Source organism: Cervus elaphus, chromosome 17 (assembly GCF_910594005.1).
Source record: "Cervus elaphus chromosome 17, mCerEla1.1, whole genome shotgun sequence".
Lineage (NCBI taxonomy): Eukaryota > Metazoa > Chordata > Mammalia > Artiodactyla > Cervidae > Cervus > Cervus elaphus.
In genome coordinates this window covers 23,331,227-23,354,775 of record NC_057831.1, presented here as the reverse complement: position 1 = coordinate 23,354,775, position 23,549 = coordinate 23,331,227, and the positions used below count along the sequence as shown (strand labels likewise).

Below are 23,549 nucleotides of genomic sequence, written 5' to 3'. Positions count from 1 at the left end.
CCCAGCTCCATTGCTTTCTAGCTGTGTGACCTTGCTTAAGTCCCTCATCTTGAAGCCTCAATTTCCTCATCAGTAAAATGGGCATATTAATAGTACTCGTTTCATGAGTTACTGTATGGAGTGCCCTAGATCAGCCTTCACAACAGAACATTCAGTGATGATGGAAATTTCTGTATCTGCATTGTCTGCAGTAGTATTCTTTTTTTTTTAAACTATATTACTGGAGTATAATTGCTTTACTATGTTGGGTTAGCTTCTGCTGTACAAGAAAGTGAATCAGCTGTGTGTATACATATCTCCCCAGCCTGTTCTATATCTGTGGTGGGCATGTGTAGCTAGTGGCTGCTCTATTGAATAAGTGGCACTTTATTATACATACCACATCACTTTATACACAGTAAGTAAGCTGTTATTTTCACTTTATTTTATTATTTAATTAGAAAATCCTACAATTTTCCTTTATTCATTCATAAAATCTTTTATAGACAGTTTCAAATGGAGTATTTTGGAGCACAGTTAAAAATTCAAACCAACATACATTCTAGTAATGATAGTTTTAATGTTCTTACTTAAAGTTCTAGTTTAGGGAAGTTTCTAATTCTATTCAAAATGCTCTGAAATCTCAAAATAATGCCAGTTCTTGTCGGGAAAAAAGACTTTTAATCTTTATCTGTTCCAAGAGACTTAGGAGAGTAAAGGAAACAAAATCTTTGCTACTAATAAGAAATCATGGAGTATAGTAAGGAACTCTGATATCTTTGGTGGGAAATATTGGACTATATTATGATGAGAGGTTTATTTGATAGTATTAGAATCTAAGGTATTTTGATATTAAAAAAGAGGCCCCCAAAGCCATTTCATATCTTAGTTTAGCTAAGTATCATGAATAACAATAAAATTAAGATTCAATAATAAAATTAAAATACAAAGATATGTATCATAGTATTTTAGAACTGATGTTCTTTGTTTTGCAGTACAATTTGAAGCATACAGAATGTAAGTTGGAGAAAAAAATTCCAGGACTATCTTACAAACCTTACACATCTAAGCCTCAATGATACCACAATGATACCACAATGAGCAGAGTTAAAATAGTGAACCATTTTCTAAATCACATACTTGACATCATCTTTCAGCAGAGTGTTCTAGAATGCTTCTCTAATGACATTTTACAGCACAACGTGCTCACAGATTATTTCTTACCTGGTCGCTGCTTGGAAAATACTGAATAAAAAATCCAAGAACCACCCCAGTCACCACACCAATGATCACCTCCAAAACGCCTTTGAGAACATTAAAAACTGTGGAGCCTTAAAAACACATAAAAAGAAAAACTTCACCCAGAATTCTAAATCAATAAACACACAGGGTTTAATCATTAACATAAAGCATATAATTACATACAAGGAAAAATTTACAGATATTTCCTGCTCTCCACATTCTTCAAGTGTCTAATTAAATGGGCCTATACTAAGAAAAGTATGCATATTACTGGAGATAAATTTTAAAACAGGCATAAGCTATGAGTTGTGCACCTTTGTCTATGCTTACTTCAGTATAAATTTAATTTATTATTTACTAAGAAAATGTGAAAGATAAAATTCATGAATCAGGGCTAATTTGTTCTATTGTATTATATACATAGGCTGTGAGTAGACAGATCTAGTATTTAAACTTCCATTTAAGAGCTTGATATTTTAATAATAAACACATTGATTTAAGTAGCTCTAATATGTATAGAATATAGTAACTTATAAAAATTATTAGTTAGTCATGTCTGACTCTTTGCGACCCCATGGATTATAGGCTGCCAGGCTCCTCTATCTGTGGGATTTTCCAGGCAAAAATGCTAAAGTGGGTTGCCATTTCCTTCTCCAGGGGATCTTCCCTGGCCTAGTGATCTAACTGGGGTTTCCTACATTGCAGGCAGACCATCTGAGCCACCAGGGAAGGCCCCACGGTAACGTAAAAATCTGGCAATTAAAGTAAAACATCTTTTCTTACTACAATGAGTGGAGGGGACTTACCCCTTCTCAAATATTATTTCTAAGAGTAAATCTGAAAATAAATTATTTTTGAAATTGCTTTTGGAAGAGCCTTTGTTGCTTAGGCTCTTTGAAATAACATAATATAGAGGTAAGTAAACTATATTTTCCCCCATAGCAAACAGGGTTTAGGAAACTTTAAAAAAATCTTTGCTAGCACATTGTGCAGAAAATCATACTAAAACTGCTCAACATATAAAGCCCTTCTCACATACTGTCCTAAGGAAATGTGTACCAACTAGTTATGTGGTTTCTTGTTATTGTAGTTTCAGGTACAGAATATGCCACCGCAAAGTATGCAACTTTGGCATAAGGATTATTTTGAGCTGAAGGCAACTGGGAATAAACAGTTACAAGATAAGTTCTCTGCCTTCTATTTGCTTTTAAAAGCAGGACATGAATGTGTAAAGCTGGGCCTCTCGCCTCTCTATCAGGAAGGACAGAAGTTAACCACCAAGGCAACTGGGAACCCTAATCAGCCCAGGGACAGCACCAGAGGAATCTGCATAACAAACTGCTAAATCAGCCCTTATCTAACCATAGTTTGCTCATGTATTTGCCTTTTCACAATTTGTTGCCTCTAAAAGCTCAAAGTCCTTTTCCTTTATCTTGCATTTCTCTACAAAATTATTGTTGTTTGCTAAGACGCTATAGAAACCCCAATTCTAAACATCCCAAGCTACTCAGCACCGTCTACTCCTGTGTGTAAGCATGATGCACAGGCTAATAAACTGTGTTTCTCTTGTTAATCTGTCTTTGGTCAGTCTGATTTACTGGGTCCCAGTCAATGAACCCAAGATCAGTAGAGGAGAAACATCTTTTCCTCCTCTACAGTTTCAATCATCTCTTATAAAAAAGAGAGAGAGAATTCCTTGGTGGTACAGTGGTTAAAACTCTGCACTTTCTTTGCTAAGGGCCTGAGTTCAATACCTGGTCCAAGAACTAAGATTCCATAAGTCACATGGTACAGCCAAAACAACAAAACAAAACAAAACAAAAAAAACTTAACCTCTGTATTGATTTTTGTTTAGCTAGGACAGCTCTCTGTTAGGTAATGGTGTGACTGTCAAAGCATCTAGCTGGGAGAGTAGCCCAAGTCTTGAGCTAATATGATAAATAATTTACTATGTATTTTCAATTTCCTATAAATGTGTAGCAAGGAGCCAATTAGTTTCAGTCTCTGATATAGTGTGTGCATGCATGCTAAGTCACTTCAGTCATGTCTGACTCTTTGTGATGCTATGGACTGGAGCCTGCCAGGCTCCTCTGTCCACGGGATTCTTTAAGCAAGAGTACTGGAATGGGTTGCCATGCCCTCCTCCAGGCTCTGATAAAGTAAGGTTGTTTAAAAAAAGACTTCTTATGTCCTGCCTCTAGTAATTCTGACTTAGTAAATCTCACAAGGCTTAGGATCCACGTTGTAAAGAGACTGCAGGCAGTTTCCATTCAAAAGGCCTAAGGACCACATTTAGTGCGGCGGGGCAGAGGGAACACAGCATTGCTGACTGTTCTTCAGGCTATCCACAGCCACCAGCCCTGCAGACCCTCCTCATTGCTCTCCCTGCCTGCTCCTTCCCATCCCCTGTGATTCTAATGCAAACTCTAAAGCCATGGTTTCCATTCCCAGAGGTTCTGATTTAATTGGCCTAAAGGTGGTACCTAACATGAGTATCTTAAAAACCTCCCCAGGTAATACTAGTGTGCAGCTGAGGCTGACAACCATTATCTTAAAGGTGTATATATCAGGAAAACAGTGAGAACATACGTCTGGATAGGTACAGCAGAATTAAAAGAGACAAAGTGTAGATCTGACTTAATAGGTAAGGGGGAATCCTTGTGTATATATATATATATTTTTGGCTGCACCACACAGCATGTGGGATTTTAGTTCCCCAACTAGAGATTGAACCCATACCTCCTGCATTGGAAGGGTGAAGTCTTAACCACTGGATCACCAGGGAAGTCCCCCTCATTGATTCTTGCCCGGAAAGGTAACCTTATGAAAGCCATGTTTTGACAAGATCAATTTTCCCATGACATACGGCAGGGAGTGTATATATTTGACAACTTTGGGGCAACAGGAAGAGATGAAGTTCTAGTTAATCGGCAAAAATCATATGTAACCAAACCAAAAAAAAAACTACAGCAGGGTGGAGAGCCTGAAAATCCATGACCTTCTAAGAAGGTGTGTTCCTGTGAGATAATCTGAAGATAATTACAACTAAGCTACAACTACATTTTGCCAATAGTATGAAACCACAAATCTTATCTTATCTCCCAAACTTGGACATGGATTAAAAAATGAACTTAAATTTATGCTGCACCAAAGGAGAGTGAAAGTGTTAAATAATACTGGGGGAGAAAAAAAATGCCTTCTTTTTTTTATTACTACTTAAAATATAATGTGTCCATATCAATATCAAACACTGAGTAAGTATTAAAAAGATACCCATTAAAATCATTTGCTGCTATTACCCATAAAATGTGAAAACTCTTCCTATTTTAGAAGAGTGCTGTTTCTCCCACTTGGCCTGCTCTCTGTCATTGAAAATCTCCTCATCCCTTGTGTGAGGTCTCCAAGACCCAACTTTCCCAGAGACTCCATGCAAAAGCTGTTCTAATCCTCTTTTAAACTCTGAAAATTTGAATCTCCTCTTACTGAACTTACCAGATTGCTTGAGCAGTTTCTGTCTAGATGGTGAAGAGAGTAAAGACAGGAAGCTACTGGTCCTGTCTTAGGTATGGAACTAACTCTCGGGAGGTGACTTTTTCTATTTTAAGTTGCCTCTATCAAGCAACTATGCCATGCTTATAACATCATAACCTATGTCTTTAGAGTACGAGAGAAAAGCACGTTGTGAATGGATTGGTGTACCTGTGGAGAAGGCCATGCCCAGGCAGGTGTTGAAGCCAGTGATGGCCAGAATGTCATCGAAGCTGCCAGCAGCCATGAGTAAGGTGGGGATGCCTTTCTCGACACCATAGCCTCCTTCCTGCAAAAGGAGCATTGAAGGCACCACGACAGCTGGAGACACAGCACCTAAAACAAAACTAAGCAGGCAGTGCTTTAGGCATTTATGACAGTATCTTACTACTACTGCTGCTGTTATTAAAATTATAGTGACCACTACTCTTTTAGAGATTATACTTTAGAAAACTATAGCCTTTCAGATGGCAGCAAAGAACCAAACCAGAAATATACGCACACATACAAGTTCCACAGAATACTTTGTCAAAGTGTGGCTATGGGTGATCTATATTAGAATTACTTAGGTTGCCTAAAAATATATATTTATGAGTGTTATAAAAGACCTATTGGAGTTATGCCCCAGGAATCTTTTTTTAAAAAAGAAAAACAAAAAATCATTCATGGTATGAGGTCTGAAAAACACAGACTTTTTGAATTGGAACTCACTAAAATTAGGCATTCTACTAGGACTTTGTATGTAAAATAAAACAATAGATTAGAAGGAGAAGGGATACTCATCATGGGAGCAGTAGAAACAGTAGAAAAGCATTTTAGAGAGCGTACTGCATGCCAAACACTATTTTAAGCATTTTATATATATTAACCAAATTAATTCTCACAATAACACCATGAAATACTTACAATAATTATCTTCATTTTTGCAAATGGGTAAATTGAGGCACAAAGAGATTAAATAACTTGCCAAAGAAGTTATTTGCGTAATGCAAAGTCACAGGGCTGGGATTTGAATCCAAGCCATGTAGCTCCAGGGTCGTAACCCTTAGAAGTAAGAATTTACTTCTTGTCTACTCACTAACACTACATTACTAAGTACTTGCACATTTATTTACTTCTCATGGCTCTTAACCACATAATCAAAACAGCCTGGTGACGGAAGAAGGAGGAAAACAGTGCTGAGTGTTGATCACTGTTACCGTATCTTTTATTCTTTGTACAGACTCTCAGATGAGACCTGGCACGTCTCTCACTAACAGGGAATCACACAGAGGTAAAAGATCATGATTTCTTCAGTAGTTTATTATAATCACTGCAAAAGTTAGACATCTTTGCTCTCTGCATGTGTGCTCAGTTGTGTCTGACTCTTTGAGACTCCAAGGACTGTACTGCTAGGCTCCTCTGTCCAGAGAATTTTCCAGGCAAGAATACTGGAGTGGGTTGCTGAATGTCCTTCTCCAGGGAATCTTCCCAATCCAGGGATCAAACCCACATCTTCTGCATTGACAGGTGGATTCTTCACCACTTGCACCACTTGGGAAGCCCATAAAGTTAGACACACACTATTATTACATATACTATACTTTGGAGCTAATATTTAGATTATGCTGGAACATCAGCTGAAGAATTGATGCTTTTGAACTGTGCTGTCGGAGGAGACTCTTGAGAGTCCCTTGGACTGCAAGGAGATCCAACCAGTCCATCCTAAAGGAGATCAGTCCTGGGTGTTCATTGGAAGGACCGATGCTGAAGCTGAAACTCTAATACTTTGGCCACCTGATGCGAAGAGCTGACTCATTTGAAAAGACCCTGATGCTGGGAAAGATTGAAGGCAGGAGGAGAAGGGGATGACAGAGGATGAGATGGTTGACTGGCATCACTGACTCAATGGACTTAAGTCTGAGTAAACTCTGGGAGCTGGCAATGGACAGGGAGGCCTGGTGAGCTGCAGTCCATGGGGTCACAAAGAGTCGGACACAACTGAGTGACTGAACTGAATTGAACTGAAGAACATCAGTGATGTATTTTCTGATGTCCTCAAGAAAATGCTACTATGTATTCTCCTGTAAGGAATCAGTGAAAGCACTAAAATGTCTGTGCATATTTTTCATACAACAAAGAAAAATCATGAATTACCCCAGCATGAATCCCCATTGCCATGGTAAACCCATGAGGAAGTAGGCCAGGACAGCAGATGCACACGCCTCCACGAGACAAGGACCCAAGGATAACCTTACACAAACACCCTTCAACTTCTTCAGGGCCTGAAATATAAACACAGACATACTAAAACAATTCTCTAAAGACCCGCAGAGATTATGACCTTAATTGCTTTTGCAATTAATGTGTACTCAGATCATCACACATTTTCTGGGAATGTCCCGCTTAGAACATCCTGTGTTCTAAGTGTTTAGAGAAAGCTTATCTATTCCTCATAGCAGCCCTATGATACATTATGCCCATTTTGTAGATGTCCTCATGTAAAAAGGCACACGTTAAAGTGCTTTGCCTCAGATCACAACATCAGTGAGTTGTGCATCTAGGTTTGCACCCAAGCAGGCCACTTCCAGTGTCTGTGTTCATAATCCACACAGTAGCTGATTTGATCTTCTCGGGTTTAGCTTTATTTATAATCTGTGGTCCCCAAATGAGGCTTGGATGAAAACCTTTATCCCCCAAAATATTCATTCCCACAGTCAAAACATACATGTAAAAAGCATTAATAAAACCCATATTTGAGACTCATTCTATATACAAGGCAATTTCCTGAGCCAGTACTCAGCCCTAAAAACTTGTATGGGGCTTTGCCCACCAAAAATGACATCTCCTCTCTCACAAGCACCATTTATAACTACAGCCAATATCTCTGTCAGAGAAATGGAGGATCATTATTCTTGGTGTTGTTGCCACACAGTAACTCCACTTTTCTCCAAGAAAGAATAGGCAACATCTTCTGGGGCCGTTCTGCATGGATTCTCTTCTCGTCCTGAGAATGTCACGCAGCATCCACCCCTATTCCCAAAGCTCAGTGATTCTAAATACTGGCAGAAGTGAAGGAACAAAATTCTAGTCAATAATTAGAAATCTGTACTTCATACATTTGAATCAAGCCCAAGACCAGCGCGGACCAATATGACAGACAGGGCTATGCTTCTCAAAGCAGAGGACCACTTGTGCTTGATCTGTACGTTATCACTGATGACAGGGATGTTTCTGATGAGGAAGCCAGCAAGCAGCATGCCTATAATGGAGAAGTCAACAATTTAGTTTTCAAACAAAGGCAGTAAGTTTTGGCATTTTAGCTATTAAAGAGACAACCCTATAATCCTAGGTAGGTAATGTCAAGACTTTCTTTTTTGCTTATTCGTTAGGTGAAATTAGGTTAAACTTTTAATTTAAAAAGTTAATATAATCAATTAGAGGAGCTAATGTAAGGTTTTAATATGCAGATAAAAACAACTAATTAGAATAATTAATAATTCCTAAACTGAACCTGAAAGGGAGAAACAGGATGCAATATTTGGATAGAAAATGTGATCAAATTTTAAATGTAAAAAAAAAAAAAATTTTAAATGTAAAAAATTTTAATACAATGTCCAGTTTAGTCATCTCTTTGTGTGTAAAGAGCAAATAGCTTCTGAAATTATTGGCTATGTCAGATTACCAGAAATATCAATAAATACCTATATGGATTCTATTTTACCTTCACATAAGATAATTTAATTAAAAACACACAATCTGCTCTGCAAAGGCTTAGAGTGAGTTTTGAAGAAATATGACATGCTCTGTCATGTCAGGTGATAACTCTTTTTTCACTTAGCCATTCAACATTCACCAAATGCCTTCAGTGTTTCAGATACTATAATAGGCATTAGAGATATAATAATGAACAAAAACTGGGTACTACACCTCAACAAGCTTTCAGCCTCTAGGGGAGCGAGACAAAGTGACAACTGAATTTTACAGAAGCATGAGGAGGCACTGTATGAGCTGAGATGGAAGGGGTGAGTCAGAAGGGTCCCAGAAAGATGAAGAGGGGTGAAGAGACTGAGGAGTTGAAAAGTCTCTGAAAGAGAAAGCAGTTTCTTCCCAGGTATGAAAAAGAAGTGTGACATTTGGGGAAGGGCAGGCAGCTGAGTGTGACTGAGTAGTGTGTGAGGGAATCCTGCCCTCAGTGATAACACCACATGTCGTACAAAGGGAAACACTTCTCCAGCAGATCCTGTGAGGCTTCTAGCCTCTGTTCTCCAGCACTGCCCTCATCTCAGCATGCCCTTATAAGCACCACCTGTTAAATGACTGGACACATTTACGGGTGTTGGGATGTTTTGAATATAAGCTATGAGAACAGAAAAGAATCACCAGTGGACTTTTTTGTGACTTGCTCCAGAGGCAGACAGGTAAAGAAGTACCCCTCCCAGGCATATTTCATTACCGACATTTCATCTGGAAGAAGGTCTCTAAGTTCTGAATTCTGCAGTCACGGTCTTTCTAGAATTTGTGAAAGTAATAACTGGCCCACAGTAACTACTTTTAAAAGAATAATTATAAGAATAATACATGCCTATGGTAAAATTTAAAATTACTGACAAGGATAAAGTGACAAGTATATGCCCCACCTCAATTGCAACTTTTGATCTTCATTCCTCAAAGGTTTGTTTCCACAGTTAAGGATTTTCTGTCCACTTTCAGAAAGTTTCAATACCTATTTAAGCATGCCTGTGTGTGTGTGTATGTGTGTGTGTGTGCATGCACTGGCCACAAATAAAAGCACATTTATATACCACTGTATAATTTCTTCCTCATTTAACAATATATCCTGGACATATTTCCACTGAGGTGTGTGTGTTTGCCTTATTTTTTAATAGTTGCAAAAGAATCCCATTGGAAGTACCATAATTTGGGGACCAATTAATGAACTTAAAAGATTTTTCATTACAAACATTGCCGAAATGAGCACAGTTCAGACATCAAGTGTTTATTAAGGGCCAAACCTTTATGATACCCTGATAATACAGATATGAGCTAGACCAACATGGTCCTTGTCCACATGGAGCTTACATATTTGTAGACTTGTATAAGTATATCCACAGGATAATTTCTAGCAGCAGAAACATTAAGCCCTAGGGTACAGGCGTATTTCATATTTATGGATGCTGATGAATTATCAAGTCCAAAATATTGCACTAACCATAGGTGTTATTAGTATGCCAGTCGTTCCTTACTGAAACTTAAAATGTGGCTCTAAATCAGCCATAAATTATTATAGCGTGTAACTACCTGAAATCAAAAAGAACAATAATCTAATATGTTATGAGGCTTTCTTGGAGTTTTAAGGTAGAAGGGAGCATTTTTTGTTCCCCGAATCAAAGTGACAATTTCCCTGGGACTCAGTTTCCTTTGCCAGTGGCCGGGTTGCTGGGGCCACCTGACAGGGACTTGGCTGGTGTCTTCTTCTTGCCTTTAAGCCCACGTGGGCTGCTCCCTTGGTTGGGGAAGAGAGAACACCTTCTTTGATGGAGGACTGTTATTCTTTTTTTCTTAATTTGCATTATGGAAATTTTTTTTTCAATAATAATTTGCTTCCAAAAAGCTTGGAGGTAGATGAAATAAGATTGGCCATGAATTGATAACTCTTGCATATTTAAAAATATTTCCATTTAAGAATAAAAAAGAATAATACTCCTCTATTAAGAAAGGTGTTCTTTCCTCCACAACCAATGGAGAGGCCCAAGTGGGCTTACAGGCAAGAAGAACATTCAAATAAAAATCACCAGTGCAGACCACTGGCAAAGGAAAGTGGTCCATGGAAATTGCCTTCACATTCATTTTGGAAACAAAAAATGCACCTTCATCCTCCATTGCCAGCCATTATTTCTTCTTCTTTAAGTCTTTAAAAAAATATTTATTTATGTATTTATTTTGGTCATGCTAGGTATTAGTTGCAGCACACAGGAGCTTTAGTTGCAGTGTGTTGGATCTAGTTCCCTGACTAGGGATTGAACCTGAGCCCCTGAATTGGGAACATGGAGTCTTAGACACTGGACCACCAGTCCCTCTAGCAATTATTTCAATGAGTTTTTGAAAATATAGAACAGGCAATTATCACACACATTCTGTCGTAACAAGCCTTTATGAATTCAGATAATGTTCCAGTTTCAGATCCCGGCCCTATTACAATAGTGATTTGAGTGGCACTTAGTGGTAAAGAATCCACCTGGGAGGCAGAATATGCAGGAGATGTTGATTAGATCCCTGGGCCGGGAAGATACCCTGGAGGAGGAAATGGCAAGCCATTCCAGTATTCTTGCCTGGAGAATCCCATGGACAGAGGAGCCTTTGCAGGTAACAGTTTATAGGATTGCAGAGTTGGACATGACTGAATTGACTGAGCAAACACTACTACAATAAGAACTGGTAAACTTTCTTCTGTCACAAGTATTAACACTGCAAAAAGGGATGGTAAGATACATCAGATATGTGACCTTCGAGAATACTTTCAGTTACCCCTGGAGATTTCATGTGATCTCAAGGCCCAAGGATGTACCACTTGGGTACCTGGTATATTCTGTTGTAACAACAGGCATAGAATGGGGAAAAAAGATGAAGTAAAGCACTTTTTCATGGATTCTGGAACAGCAGTCTCAACTTAGGTTGCATATTAGAATCACTTGGGGAGCTTTTAAAAATTCTGATGCCCAGGGCATACAGCACATCAATTAATTCAGAATCTCTGGGCACCAGCTTTTAAAAAAACTTCCTGAAATGATTCCTATGTGCAACCAGGTTTGAAAACTTATGATTATTAGACTATTTGAAAACTTAAGATAATTTTTGGGCTTCCCTGGTGGCTCAGATGGTAAAGAATCCGCTTGCAAGGCAGGAGACCTAGGTTTGATCCCTGGGTCAGCAAGATCCCCTGGAGGAGGAAATGGCAACCCACTCCAAAATTCTTGCCTGGAGAATTCCATGGACAGAGGATCCTGGCTGGCTACAGTCCACGGGGTCACAAAAGAGTCGGACACAACTGAAGCAACTAACTCTCTCTCTCTAAAACAACTTATTAGAAATGCAAAATCTCAGGTTCCATCCTCAGATCTACTTAATTAGAAGCTGCATTGTAACAAAGTCCCAAGGTCACTTTTTTGTGATAAAGTTTGAAAAACATTGATTTAGATATATGAGTCAGCAAACACTTTCTGCCAAGGGGCAGATCAGATAAGAAACATCTTAGATTTTGTGGGCCACAGGGTCTCTTTCACAACTTCACAACTTTGCACTGTGATGTGAAAACAGCCACAGACATATGCAGAGGAATGAGCATGGGTGCATTCCAATAATATCTTATTTACAAAAGAGATGGATTGCCAACCTTTTATCATAGCATACAGGCATATCCAGGGCTTCTCTCATAGCTCGGTTGGTAAAGAATCCGCCTGCAATGCAGGAGACCCCAGTTTGATTCCTGGGTCGGGAAGATCCCCTGGAGAAGGGATAGGCTACCCACTCTAGTTTTCCTGGACTTCCCTTGTGGCTCAGCTGGCAAAGAATCCACCTGCAATGTGGGAGATCTGGGTTTGATCCCTGGGTTGGGAAGATCCCCTGGAGAAGGAAAAGGCTACCTACTCCATCCAGTATTCTGGCCTGGAGAATTCATGGACTATATAGTCCATGGGGTTGCAAAAAGTCGGGCATGACTGAGCGACTTTCACTTTCACTTCACAGGCATATCTAGAAACAGCTCATTTTAACAACAATGCCATTAATAAACTTCAGAGAACAAAAAGCACTCATGATAAATAATATTAATTAAGCAAAAAAACAAAAGCAAAAACTCTGTAGTTTTACTTAAAATTGAAAAATATATTAAGAAATAGTGCATGATAACTCCAGTTTCCCTGGTGGCTCAGTGGTAAAGAATCTGCCTGCTGGTGAAGGAGACATGCTGGGAAGATCCCACCTGCCTCAGAGCAGCTAAGCCTGGGTGCCACAATTACTGAGCCTGTGTTCTAGAGCCCAGGACCCGCAACTCAACTACTGATGTCTGGGTGCCCTAGAGCCCATGCTTCGCAACATAAGACGCCACCACAACGACAAGCCCAGGCACCACAACCCTGCTTGTTGCAACTAGAGAAAAGCCTGAGCAGCGACGAAGGCCCAGCACAGCCAAAAATAAAATAAAGAATAAATAAAAATTTTAAAAGATGTAAATAACTCTAGTTCTTTTTATATTTAGCTTCAACTGCTGACCGCAGAGGGGCTTCCCAGGTGGCACTAGTGGTAAAGAATCTACCTGTAATGTAGGAGATGCAAGAGATATGGGTTTGATCCCTGGGTCAGGAAGATCCCCTGGAGGAGGAAATGGTAACCTGCTCCAGTATTCTTGCCTGGGAAATCCCATGGACAAAGGAGCCTGGTGGGCTACAGTCCATGGGGTCACAAACTGTCAGACATGACTAAAGTGCTGCCGCTGACCACAAATTCAAAAGCAAATATATTCATTGTCCTCGCTAACATAAGATAACAGAAAACAATTTAACTCAGGAAATGTGTGCAAATACATCTGTATGTGTAAAAGGTATGCAATTTTAAAATAAAAGTGATTTATGTATGTTAGAAAAGGACACAAAATCTCTTTTGTGGTAGAATGAAAGTAGTAAACTAAAATTTTATAACATAGAATTTTTAGAAGAAACATTAAAGACACAATGTCCAGTGTTAAGACTAATTTTCATGTGTATCATGTTTGGAAAGTTGGGACACCCAATAATATGCTGGTAAATGCTTAATAAATAGGTCTCCAAAGACATGTGTATATTTATATGTATATATTTACATATTTGTTATAAATTTTACTGATATACAGGATGTGTAGAATATAGTTTATAAATATACAGCAATCATCACTGTGTCTGACTCTTTGTGACCCCATGGACTGTGGCCCACCAGGCTCCTCTGTCCACGGAATTCTCCAGGCAAGAATACTGGAGTGGGTTGCTCTGCCCTTCTCCAAGGGATCTTCCCAACCCAGGGATTGAACCCAGGTCTCTTGCACTTCAGGCAGATTCTTTACCAATTGAGCTACCCGGGAAACCCCAAATTCTATGTAGCCAATTGATTTTCACAGAATGCTCTAATTATTTTTCATTATTGAACTCCATATTCATAACCAACTATGGTTGCAGTTCAACCATGAATTGACAAAAATCACATTACAAATAAATGCTGATTTGGTAAAGAAGTCACTTATATCACTTATGAGTGAGTATAGTGTCATCAGGAATATTGGTTGATAGTTTTGTTTATGTTAATGAATAAGATGAAAATGAAACAATGAAAATGCATGTTGGAACATCATTCATTTATCAATGATGTGAATGATTAATAATATATTAAGTCCTAATTTCTAGCACTTGCTGATTTCTGTTGTACAGATACTTCCACCATGGCTGATGTTAAGCTACCAACAGAGTGTCAAAGAATGTGGATTTAGGAAGACAGTGACAGGCACACCATTATATATTATTTCCATAATCTCAAGAGCATAGATAAGAGGAATATTTAGTAAAATAATTAGGAAATGATCTGTTTTGAGTATTTATTGCTCTTGTTTTTATTGTAAGTTATTTCATTTTTATATATATTTTATATATTTATATATATATTTTATATATTTAATATATTTTATATATTACATATAACTTAATTTTTTAAAATTGCTGTTTAGGGAATTCCCTGGCAATCCAGTGGTTAAGGACTCAGCGTTTTCACTTCTGGGGTCTGGTTCAATCTCTGGTTGGAAAATTAAGATTCCACAAATGGCATGGCCAAAAAATAAACAAATAAATCAATAAAAATCTATTTTAAAATCTACTTAACAACCTGCTCACTGATCTTAAAATTTAACAACTGGCTTTTGTTTTGGTTCTAGTACAGCAAATACAAAAATATTTTATATCTATCTCCCAGAGCTTTCCAAGCTACTGTTTTTAAAATATGATTTACTATGAAGAAAACAGGACGTGTTTAGCACTTACCCAGAAGAGGAGGCAGTGGAGGTAACGTAGGTAACTTAATGAGTCGGAAAAGTTTACCTCCAATGATGGCACAATAGAACAGCATTATAATTCCAAACAAGTTTCCTCCAGGAAGACATTCAGTGCCGGTAATTGACCAAACCACCGCCCATAGAAGAACCACCATGGTAACTGAAATAAACCAGGAAAACTAGTTTCTACCAATGAGTTGTCATCTCCAGGTTTTAATATAATCCAATCATAAGAAAATGAATACATAATACAAATGTTTATAACCACATGTAAGTTTTAAAGAACATCAGTAAAATAAACAACGGGGCAATTATCAACTGTCTTAAAAAGCAGGATATTACCAGTGACTCTGAATCTACCTATGCACCCTTCTTAATCCTATCGCCCACTTCCTTTCACACTGTAAGAAGAAACTACTATTTTGGATTTTTTATAGTTCCCTTATTTTTTCTTGTAATTTTACCATCAATATTCACTAGTAATAAAAAAAGAGAAACAGTTGCTATCTTGATCCTCTTCACGGAACATGAGAACACCCGAACAATCATACTCCAGTATTTTAGTATTCTAGTTCTGCTTTGAATTAAACTTTATTGTTTAATTATTGCTTCTTTTCTATAGTCAATGTCTGTTTAGAATTACCCACATACTTACCTTTTTTTGATCATCATTCATTATGGCATCTCAAACCTTTCATCTGGACAATTACTTTGCTGCCTGAAGTATTTCCTTTTGGAGAGGCATGTCTATTAGAAAGTGAGATATGTTTCCCTGTTTGAAAACACTGTGTTCTACAAAATTGAACTTTGAAAACAGAAAGGCTCACAGGAAAAAGAGTAGGGCAGACCATTCACAACTCAAAGCTTGTGACCAAAGCACTAACAAAAACAACAATCCTAATAAAAGTGCCAGCACAGTTGTATCTCCACTAATATTTGTATCCCCCGTAGTCAACCTCTTCGTTGCAGACTTAGACCCTGGAACCAGGGAATTTCTGGGCTGTTCAGAGGTTAGGCCTTGGCACTTCCACTGCAGTGTCCCGGGTTTGATCCCTAGTTGGTGAACTAAAATTCCACAAGCTGTGTGGCTTGGCCAAAGCAAAAAAAAACCCCCCCAAAACCCGACAACTGAAACCCTGGAATCACAGTATTTCAAGATGTAGAATCTTGAAAGCATTTGCTCTAGATAGAGAGCAGTTCCACCAAAATCTGACCCAGACTGTAGTCTTTTCCATTAATCAAATGGTTTGTTGTTAATTTTTTTAACTGGGGTAAGTGTTGGCAAATTCTTCATCGACGTGTGGTCTCATTAGATACCTTAACATCGTGGCAAGTTTAAGTGTTTGAGTCCCTAAGAGGACAGCCAACTGCCTGAAAAGAAGGAACTTACACAGGATGTTCAGCTTTTTAAAATGTTTTATCTTTAAAGTTAGTAAAGCTTTATAATTGTAATACCTGATCTTTCACTTCATACTTAATCTGCCATTGCTCGATCATGTTAAATACTAATATGCCAGGAAAAATTATATACAAGAATGCAAACTCCATATTACAGCAACACAATTACCTATTTGCCATTGTATATAAACTAATTCAGAGATCAAATTGCCAACATCCATTGGGTCACTGAGAAAGCAAGAGAGTTCCAGAAAAACATCTACTGCTTTATTGACTATGCCAAAGCCTTTAACTGTGTGGATCACAACAAACTCTGGAAAATTCTTAAAGAGATGGGAATACCAGACCAACTTATCTGCCTCCTGAGAAATGTATATGCAGGTCAAGAAGCAACAGTTAGAACTGGACATGGAACAGGAGACTGGTTTCAAATCGGGAAAGGAGTATGTCAAGGCTATATATTGCCACCCTGCTTATTTAACTTATATGCAGAGTACATCATGAGAAATGCTGGAATGGATGAAGCATAAGCTGGAATCAAGATTGCCAGGAGAAATATCAATAACCTCAGATATGCAGATGATACCATCCTTATGTCAGAAAGTGAAGAACTAAAGAGCCTCTTGATGAAAGTGAAAGTGAAAGAGGAGAGTGAAAAAGTTAGGTTAAAACTCAATATTCAGAAAACTAAGACCATGGCATCTGGTCCCATCACTTCTGGCAAACAGAGGAGGAAACAATGGGAACAGTGACAGACTTACTTTTTTGGGCTCCAAAATCACTGCAGATGGCGACTGCAGTCATGAAATTAAGATGCTTGCTCCTTGGGAGAAAACTTACGACCAATCTAGACAGCATATTAAAAAGCAGAGACATTACCAACAAAGGTCTGACTAGTCAAAGCTATGGTTTTTCCAGTAGTCATGTAAGAGTTGGACTGTAAAGAAAGCCAAGTGCCGAAGAATTGATGCTTTTGAACTGTGGTGTTGGAGAAGGCTCTTGAGAGTCCCTTGGACTGCAAGGAGATCCAACCAGTCCATCCTAAAGGAAGTTGGTCCTGAATATTCATTGGAAGGACTGATGCTGAAGCTGAAACTCCAATACTTTGGCCACCTGATGCGAAGAACCGACTCACTGGAAAAGAGCCTGATGCTGGGAAAGATTGAAGGCAGGAGAAGGGGACGGCAGAGAATGAGATGGTTGGAAGGCATCATTGACTCTGTGGACATGAGTTTGAGTAAGCTCCCGGAGTTGGTGATGGAGAGGGAAGCCTGGCGTGCTGCAGTCCATGGGGTCACAAAGAGTCAGACACAACTGAGCAACTGAACTGACTGAACTAATAAACTAATTCATGTAGCAGAGCATGCTCTATTTCTTATGAAGATGTGTTGATAGCAAATTTTTAGTTTTATTTATCTGGAATTATCTTTATTCTCATTCTTAGGAGATAGCTTTTCCAGGTATACGATTCTAAGTCGAGAGTCACTTTCAGTCCCTTGAAAATATTACTCTTTGGTTTTCTGTCTTTCATTATTTTTTTTAAGCCTAATTTTATCTCTTTTAGGGAATTCTTTTTCTTTGGTTGTTTTTAAGATCTTTCTTTTCCTTTGATTTTCTGCAATTTCAGTATACATTAAGGAATGGCTTCCTTTTGGTTTGCTTAGGATTTATCCTTTTTATCAGTTCTGGAAAATTCTGTATTTCAAATATTTTATCTCTCTCATTCCTCCTAGTCTCTGTTTCTGGAACTATGACTAAATGTTTATACCCACTTCACATTACTAACCCTAGTTTCACATTTCCCATCTTTGTGTTTTGCACTGTAGAGATCTATTTGCTAGTTAACCAATTTGCTTTTCACTTACTCTGCTGTCTAATCCATTTACTGTTTTAACTTTTAATTATTTTTCATTTCTAGAATTTTAATTTGGTTCTTAGTAAAATCTGTTCATTTTTACAGAGTTATATGTTTTATACTCATATTTGCTATTTCTTCTTTAACTCCTTTGTAGATATCAGAAATATTTTATATTCTATTTTCTGATAATGAAAAAGTTTGAAATGTTTCCTTGTGCATTTGTTTGTGATTTTGTTGTTGTTGTTTGTTCGTTTTCTTGCAACAATGAACTCATCCTTGGAACTTTATCTTTGGGAATTGTTGGAGCCTTAGGTTAAATGAGTTTTCCCAGATAGGATCTGTATTTGCTTCAACCATTAGACACTACAATCTGGGACCACTTTTACATATATTTTCAGCTTGAGGTTCTTGTCGGTGAATTTGGAGCACAAATCAGAATGAAGTTACCCATTTTTAGGGGAGACTCTCCCCTCCCCCAGCCAGCACTACAGTTTAGACAGACAGGTTTAGTGACTGGGCCCCTATGCAGGGCAGGTTTACCTCATATACACCATCACACTGGTTCCAGTTTTGGGTGAGGGAAAATGACTTCTCCTATGATACTCTTCCCAACCTGGGCAGGCTCTAGCAAAGCCTCCTGTATCCTCACAGTTCTCAAAATGAATCTCAAGTTCACTGGTGTTTTCCAAAAGCCTCTGGAGTGAAGGCCAGCTAAGTGTTCATCTCTCCTAATTATACTTCGGTTTCGGGGTCTGATGACTTCCTGTTTTCTTGTCAGATAAAAGGTATATTTAAAAAGACTTATTGTTTTTAGATGTTTTCATTGGTATAAATTAGAGGATCGTTCCTTGAGCCTTATCTACACACTGCTAGAGATCAAGTCCAACGTCCCCCTTTTAAAACCCCTACATAATTGTTCCAGGTTTTCTAGGTTTATGATGCTATTACAAGATAACAAATAAGCCTTCAGAATTTCCCAACCAGTTATAGGGACTGAAATTTCTAACAGTTTTGGAAGTATAATGGGAAAGTAGGAATTGCCAGCTACTAAATTTTATTTTATCACAGCAAAAACCCAGTTTTATACTAAATTCTGAAAGGTAGAATTAAGAGTTTTTTTTACTTTGATACTACTTTTTTAAAAAAAAAACCTATAATTTTTCTTTTCCTTTCTTTTTTCTTTCCATTATATTCATAATGAAGTTCTAAATACATAGTAAATGTACATTCCTAAGGTTTCTCTGAATCATGTTTCATTCAGTTAATAATTTACTATCTATACTTTTGAAAAATAATATTTTCCCATGTAAGATTTACCCCTTTAAGAAGAATACTTTGTGTATTGAATGCTTTGTGTACTGATTGCTTTTGAATACAAAAGCAATCTTGTCAGCCTCGGGAGCAGTAGTACAAGAACATGAATGAGAGCTGTTTATATATGATGAATCCTCATTTCTCAGGCAGCTTTATAGACAATGATTACAGACTTTTAAACAATTAGTCTCCAAGGGAATTCCTGGGAGATCCAGTGGTAAGGACTGGTGCTTTCACTGCTGTGGCCCGGGTTCCACCCCTGGTCAGGGAACTAAGATCCTGCAAGCCATGCAGCTGAAAAAACAAACAAACAAAAAAACCCCACAAAAACAAACAACAACCATCTCCTCCAAACCCCTCATCTTAAAAAAACAAAATCAGTCTCCAAATCACACCATTCATGTATACCCTGCCCGAAGTGCAATCCATGTTTTTTGTACTGTAAGTTTATCTTTGGGACTTGTTGGAGACTTAAATGTTTTAACTAGAAGTGTGCCATAACTTGAACAGAGAAAGTTAAAAAAAAAAAATAACAAAAAGGACAGAAAGATTATTACATTATCTACTGCTTTCTCAACTAGTGTATATTTTGGAACCTGGTTTTCTCTACAAGTTTTAGATAAACTTTGAGATTTTTTTCCTTAAGGTAGTTTAAAAACTTACCTAATTTCATTGAAAACATACTGGAGCCTGAAGTATCGTATAACATATTATGCTTGGCTTCCACTATCCTAGTTGAGAATGATAAAAATGTTTTTCAGACCTCATAAATGAAGTATAACTATAAAGAAGTGAGTCTGATTTTTCAGTAAACATACTTTGAGATCAACATATTTATTGGGGGAGGCCATATATTTACTCTAATGATACTGTCATCCCTCAAGGAAGTTTTTGAACCTGTCTTTAAATTTGTGTTTATAGACAAATTTCAATCCCCTTCTCCTTTTTCCTACCATATTACACATCCTCCAATATACATATAATATAGATACATATGTACACATTCCCTTTGAACAAAAACAGCATTACTGAATCTGGACATGCATTTATTGACCAAACTGATACAATAATGTATGACTTGCCTCCAAAAACCACATCCATTCCTAAAAGACAAATAGATCCCAACCCTAACAACATTCAAAATAGTGCTGAGATAATACCTACCCCCCAAATTTTAGGAGCAGCAATAAGCTGAATTGGACACTAGGATCTTTACTTAAAAAAATGATGAATTCATTTGGAAGTAAAAACTGAGCTGCTTGCTCAAACATTACTGGCATTACTTAACAGTAATAACTAACATTTACGTAGTGCTTTTCTGTTTGTAAGTGGTTTCTCAATCATTTTTCTCACTGAAAGCCTTACATAACCCTGTGAAATCCCTCAGACACAGAAAAGGTAGATGCGTTTGATCTCTGATCTCTCCCTCTTCCTACTAGCTGTAACAGTGGTGACAAGGCGCTCTTGAAAGCCCTGTGTTGAAGGTGGCGGAGCCTGTCAGCCTAGGACCCTGAAGGGCTATGAAGCAGAGTTACCTACAATTATAAGTGGTTCACCTTGTAGTTTTTATGTGAGAGAGAAGTAAACGTCTTTTTGTCCTTTAAGCCGCATTATTTTGGAATCGATCATTATAACAACCTTATCTTTTACCCTGTTGTTCTGAATTCATCCTTACCATGTACATACCATTTGTTATTACTCTAGCCAGTAAACCATGTGGAGGGCAAGCATGTGTTTGTCTTCGTCTTTGCAAATGATTTGGTTCAGCTGGTGTTTCTTGCACTTTTTCATTGCTATTCAGTAAGTTGCTTCCTTCTGTTGGTTCATTTCCATCTATACCTCTGAGGTTCATAACTGTTTCCTGCTGAGTTTAAAGCAATTAAAAAATTCTTACAACTATGTATTTACTGTACCTTTTTATAGTTACTGAGCCATCACATCACAAATCAAATTTCCGTTGCTAGAATCAAGGCTAACACTTTATAGGAGAAACAAACAGCTTCATTACTAGTTAATTGGTGAATGCTTGGAACAAGAACTATGTAAGGAGTACTTACCACTGAGTCAATATTTGCAGCATTATTGAGTCACATAAAATTTCATTATGTTTTTCAATACTGGGTTTAAAAATTAGCCTATTTAAAACACAACTCAAGGCAATAGCTACTAAGCATGTCAGAGTGATTCAGAAAGAGATAATTATCTGTGGTGAAAACAAGTTCATATTCATTCATTTACTTGAATTTTAAGCAATAAAGAAAGAGGGGGAAGAAACCAGCATCATTCTAGAGGTTAGGCTGGGAAGATAAAGCATCTCACAGGCTCTCCATGTAGGGCCAGCTGCGGACTACCTGGGAAAACTGGTCATCACACCTACCAACAGTTTGGGGATTTAAGAATGGAGAGAATTGTTAACTGAGTGACAGAGAAGGAACAGAATACAATTCTGTCAAGGATTTGGAAATATACAGTCGCCACCTTAAGGAAATGGTTGGGATGTTTCACATTTGATCATACCTGTCTTCCTTGATATGAGGAGGCTGTGTGATTCACCTCTGTGGATGGTTCTGAATCTTCGTGTGCAGCTCTTTTATCTTGATTCCTCATGATTTATAATTAAGAATAAGATGATATAGGGAAGAGGAAGAAAATCTGTTTTGAAAGAGTATAGATATAGAATAGCAATGTGAGATTTAAATAAATTATTTAAATAGCAATTTGAGCAATTTAAATGAAGTACTTATTTTTCCCCTTTATGAATGGCTAAAATAGGTTAGACTATTCTTAACTTTCAACTGAATTTTTTTTTATTACAATATATTTTCCTAATTCTTACCTTTTTATCTTTCTTGAAAAAGCCCTTGTTCACCATCATGTTTTTATATGATTTCTTTCCCACCCTGCTTTCTGAGCTGTACTTCAAATAATCCTAGTAATATTTCTGTTATATTCTCCTCTCTAATAGGTCATTTTGAAGCAGAAGAGGGGCAGGTAGCTTTCCAATACTGACATGAGGAAATGAGGCACCAAAGAGAAATCTATGGATTCCATCATATTCAGAGAAACTACAGTCACTCATTCCTGCTTAGTTCTTATTTCAAAATTAAAGTAAAAAAAAAAATACAACACAAGATGGAGCAGCCACAATGTTTTAGACACTAATAAGTGTTAGGACAGTCTCTTGATAGTCACTTGGATAATGCAAATATTACCAAAGCACATCCTTTGTTTTCTATAGACTTACAATACACCCGCCCCCCCAAAAATCACTTATACGAAGTAACTAAAAAAACTGATAGGGCAGACCTATAATTGGTTTCATAAACACCCACTTCAGTCTCTTCTCCCTTGGCCTCCCCTGCTATATAGGCTGAAAAGCCAAATATTCCAATTCCTATCTACTTCTGCAGCTAGAGGTGCCCATGTGTCATACTTCCATGTAATGAGATATCAGTGGGTGTCCCTGAGGAGGAATTTCATTCCCAAACAAATGAAAAGGCCTTTCGAGGATGATACTGTTTACTCTTTGCCCTCTCATATTTCTTTCTCCTTCTCAGAATGTCGATATACTACTTGGAGGACCAACAGCCATCGTTCAACCATGAGAATAGAAATTCCTATACCCAGGATAGTAGACAAGTAAGGAGGAGCTGGTTCCTTGATGACATCATGAGTTGTTGCATCAGTCTTGGACTGCCAAGCTTTGGAGTAATTGTATAAATCACTATCAGTCAAATTTTTTTTTCTATTAACAAAACTTATTCCTAATGCAACAAGTATGATGAGTATTATAATAGAGGTACAAACTATAAGTCTGACAGAACCAAAGAGAAAATTATGTGAGAGAAGGGAAAATCTAAGTCAATATACATGGAAGTGTCTAATATGTGGTAGACATTCATGACCAAGGATTAATCAAGACCCCTGTCTCAAGGAGTCATTCTCTGTTTAACAAAATGCAAGATGTTTGCATTTAAAATTTCAAAGAAAATTATATTCTTTCCACCATCACAACCATCACCACCATTTTTCTTCCTCACAAAACACAATGTTGGCCACAATGGCATCTCAAAAAGCTTCAGTCTGATTTTTTATTATATATTATATAATGCTTCCCTGCTGCTCAGTGGTAAAGAATCTGCCTGTAATGCAGGAGACACATACAGGAGACGAGGGTTCAAT

At 37.7% G+C, this 23,549-nt stretch overlaps 1 protein-coding gene across 4 annotated transcripts in view; it reads right to left on the bottom strand.

Moving 5' to 3' along the window:
• SLC9B2 (solute carrier family 9 member B2) overlaps window positions 1-23,549 on the bottom strand; it is a 58,593-nt gene that overhangs the window by 21,992 nt on the left and 13,052 nt on the right. For 2 of the 4 annotated variants that reach the window (XM_043870722.1, XM_043870725.1), the window contains exons 2-8: window positions 21,885-22,019; window positions 21,054-21,231; window positions 14,787-14,957; window positions 7,848-7,990; window positions 6,886-7,013; window positions 4,921-5,096; window positions 1,204-1,310 (exon numbers count right to left, since the gene is read on the bottom strand). In XM_043870722.1, coding sequence (XP_043726657.1) covers window positions 1,204-1,310; window positions 4,921-5,096; window positions 6,886-7,013; window positions 7,848-7,990; window positions 14,787-14,957; window positions 21,054-21,231; window positions 21,885-21,974 — 993 coding nt within the window. In that variant the 5' untranslated portion in view covers window positions 21,975-22,019. Of the gene's footprint in view, window positions 1-1,203; window positions 1,311-4,920; window positions 5,097-6,885; window positions 7,014-7,847; window positions 7,991-14,786; window positions 14,958-21,053; window positions 21,232-21,884; window positions 22,023-23,549 lie in introns of those variants that run through there. The other 2 variants (XM_043870724.1, XM_043870723.1) reach the window with 2 other exon arrangements.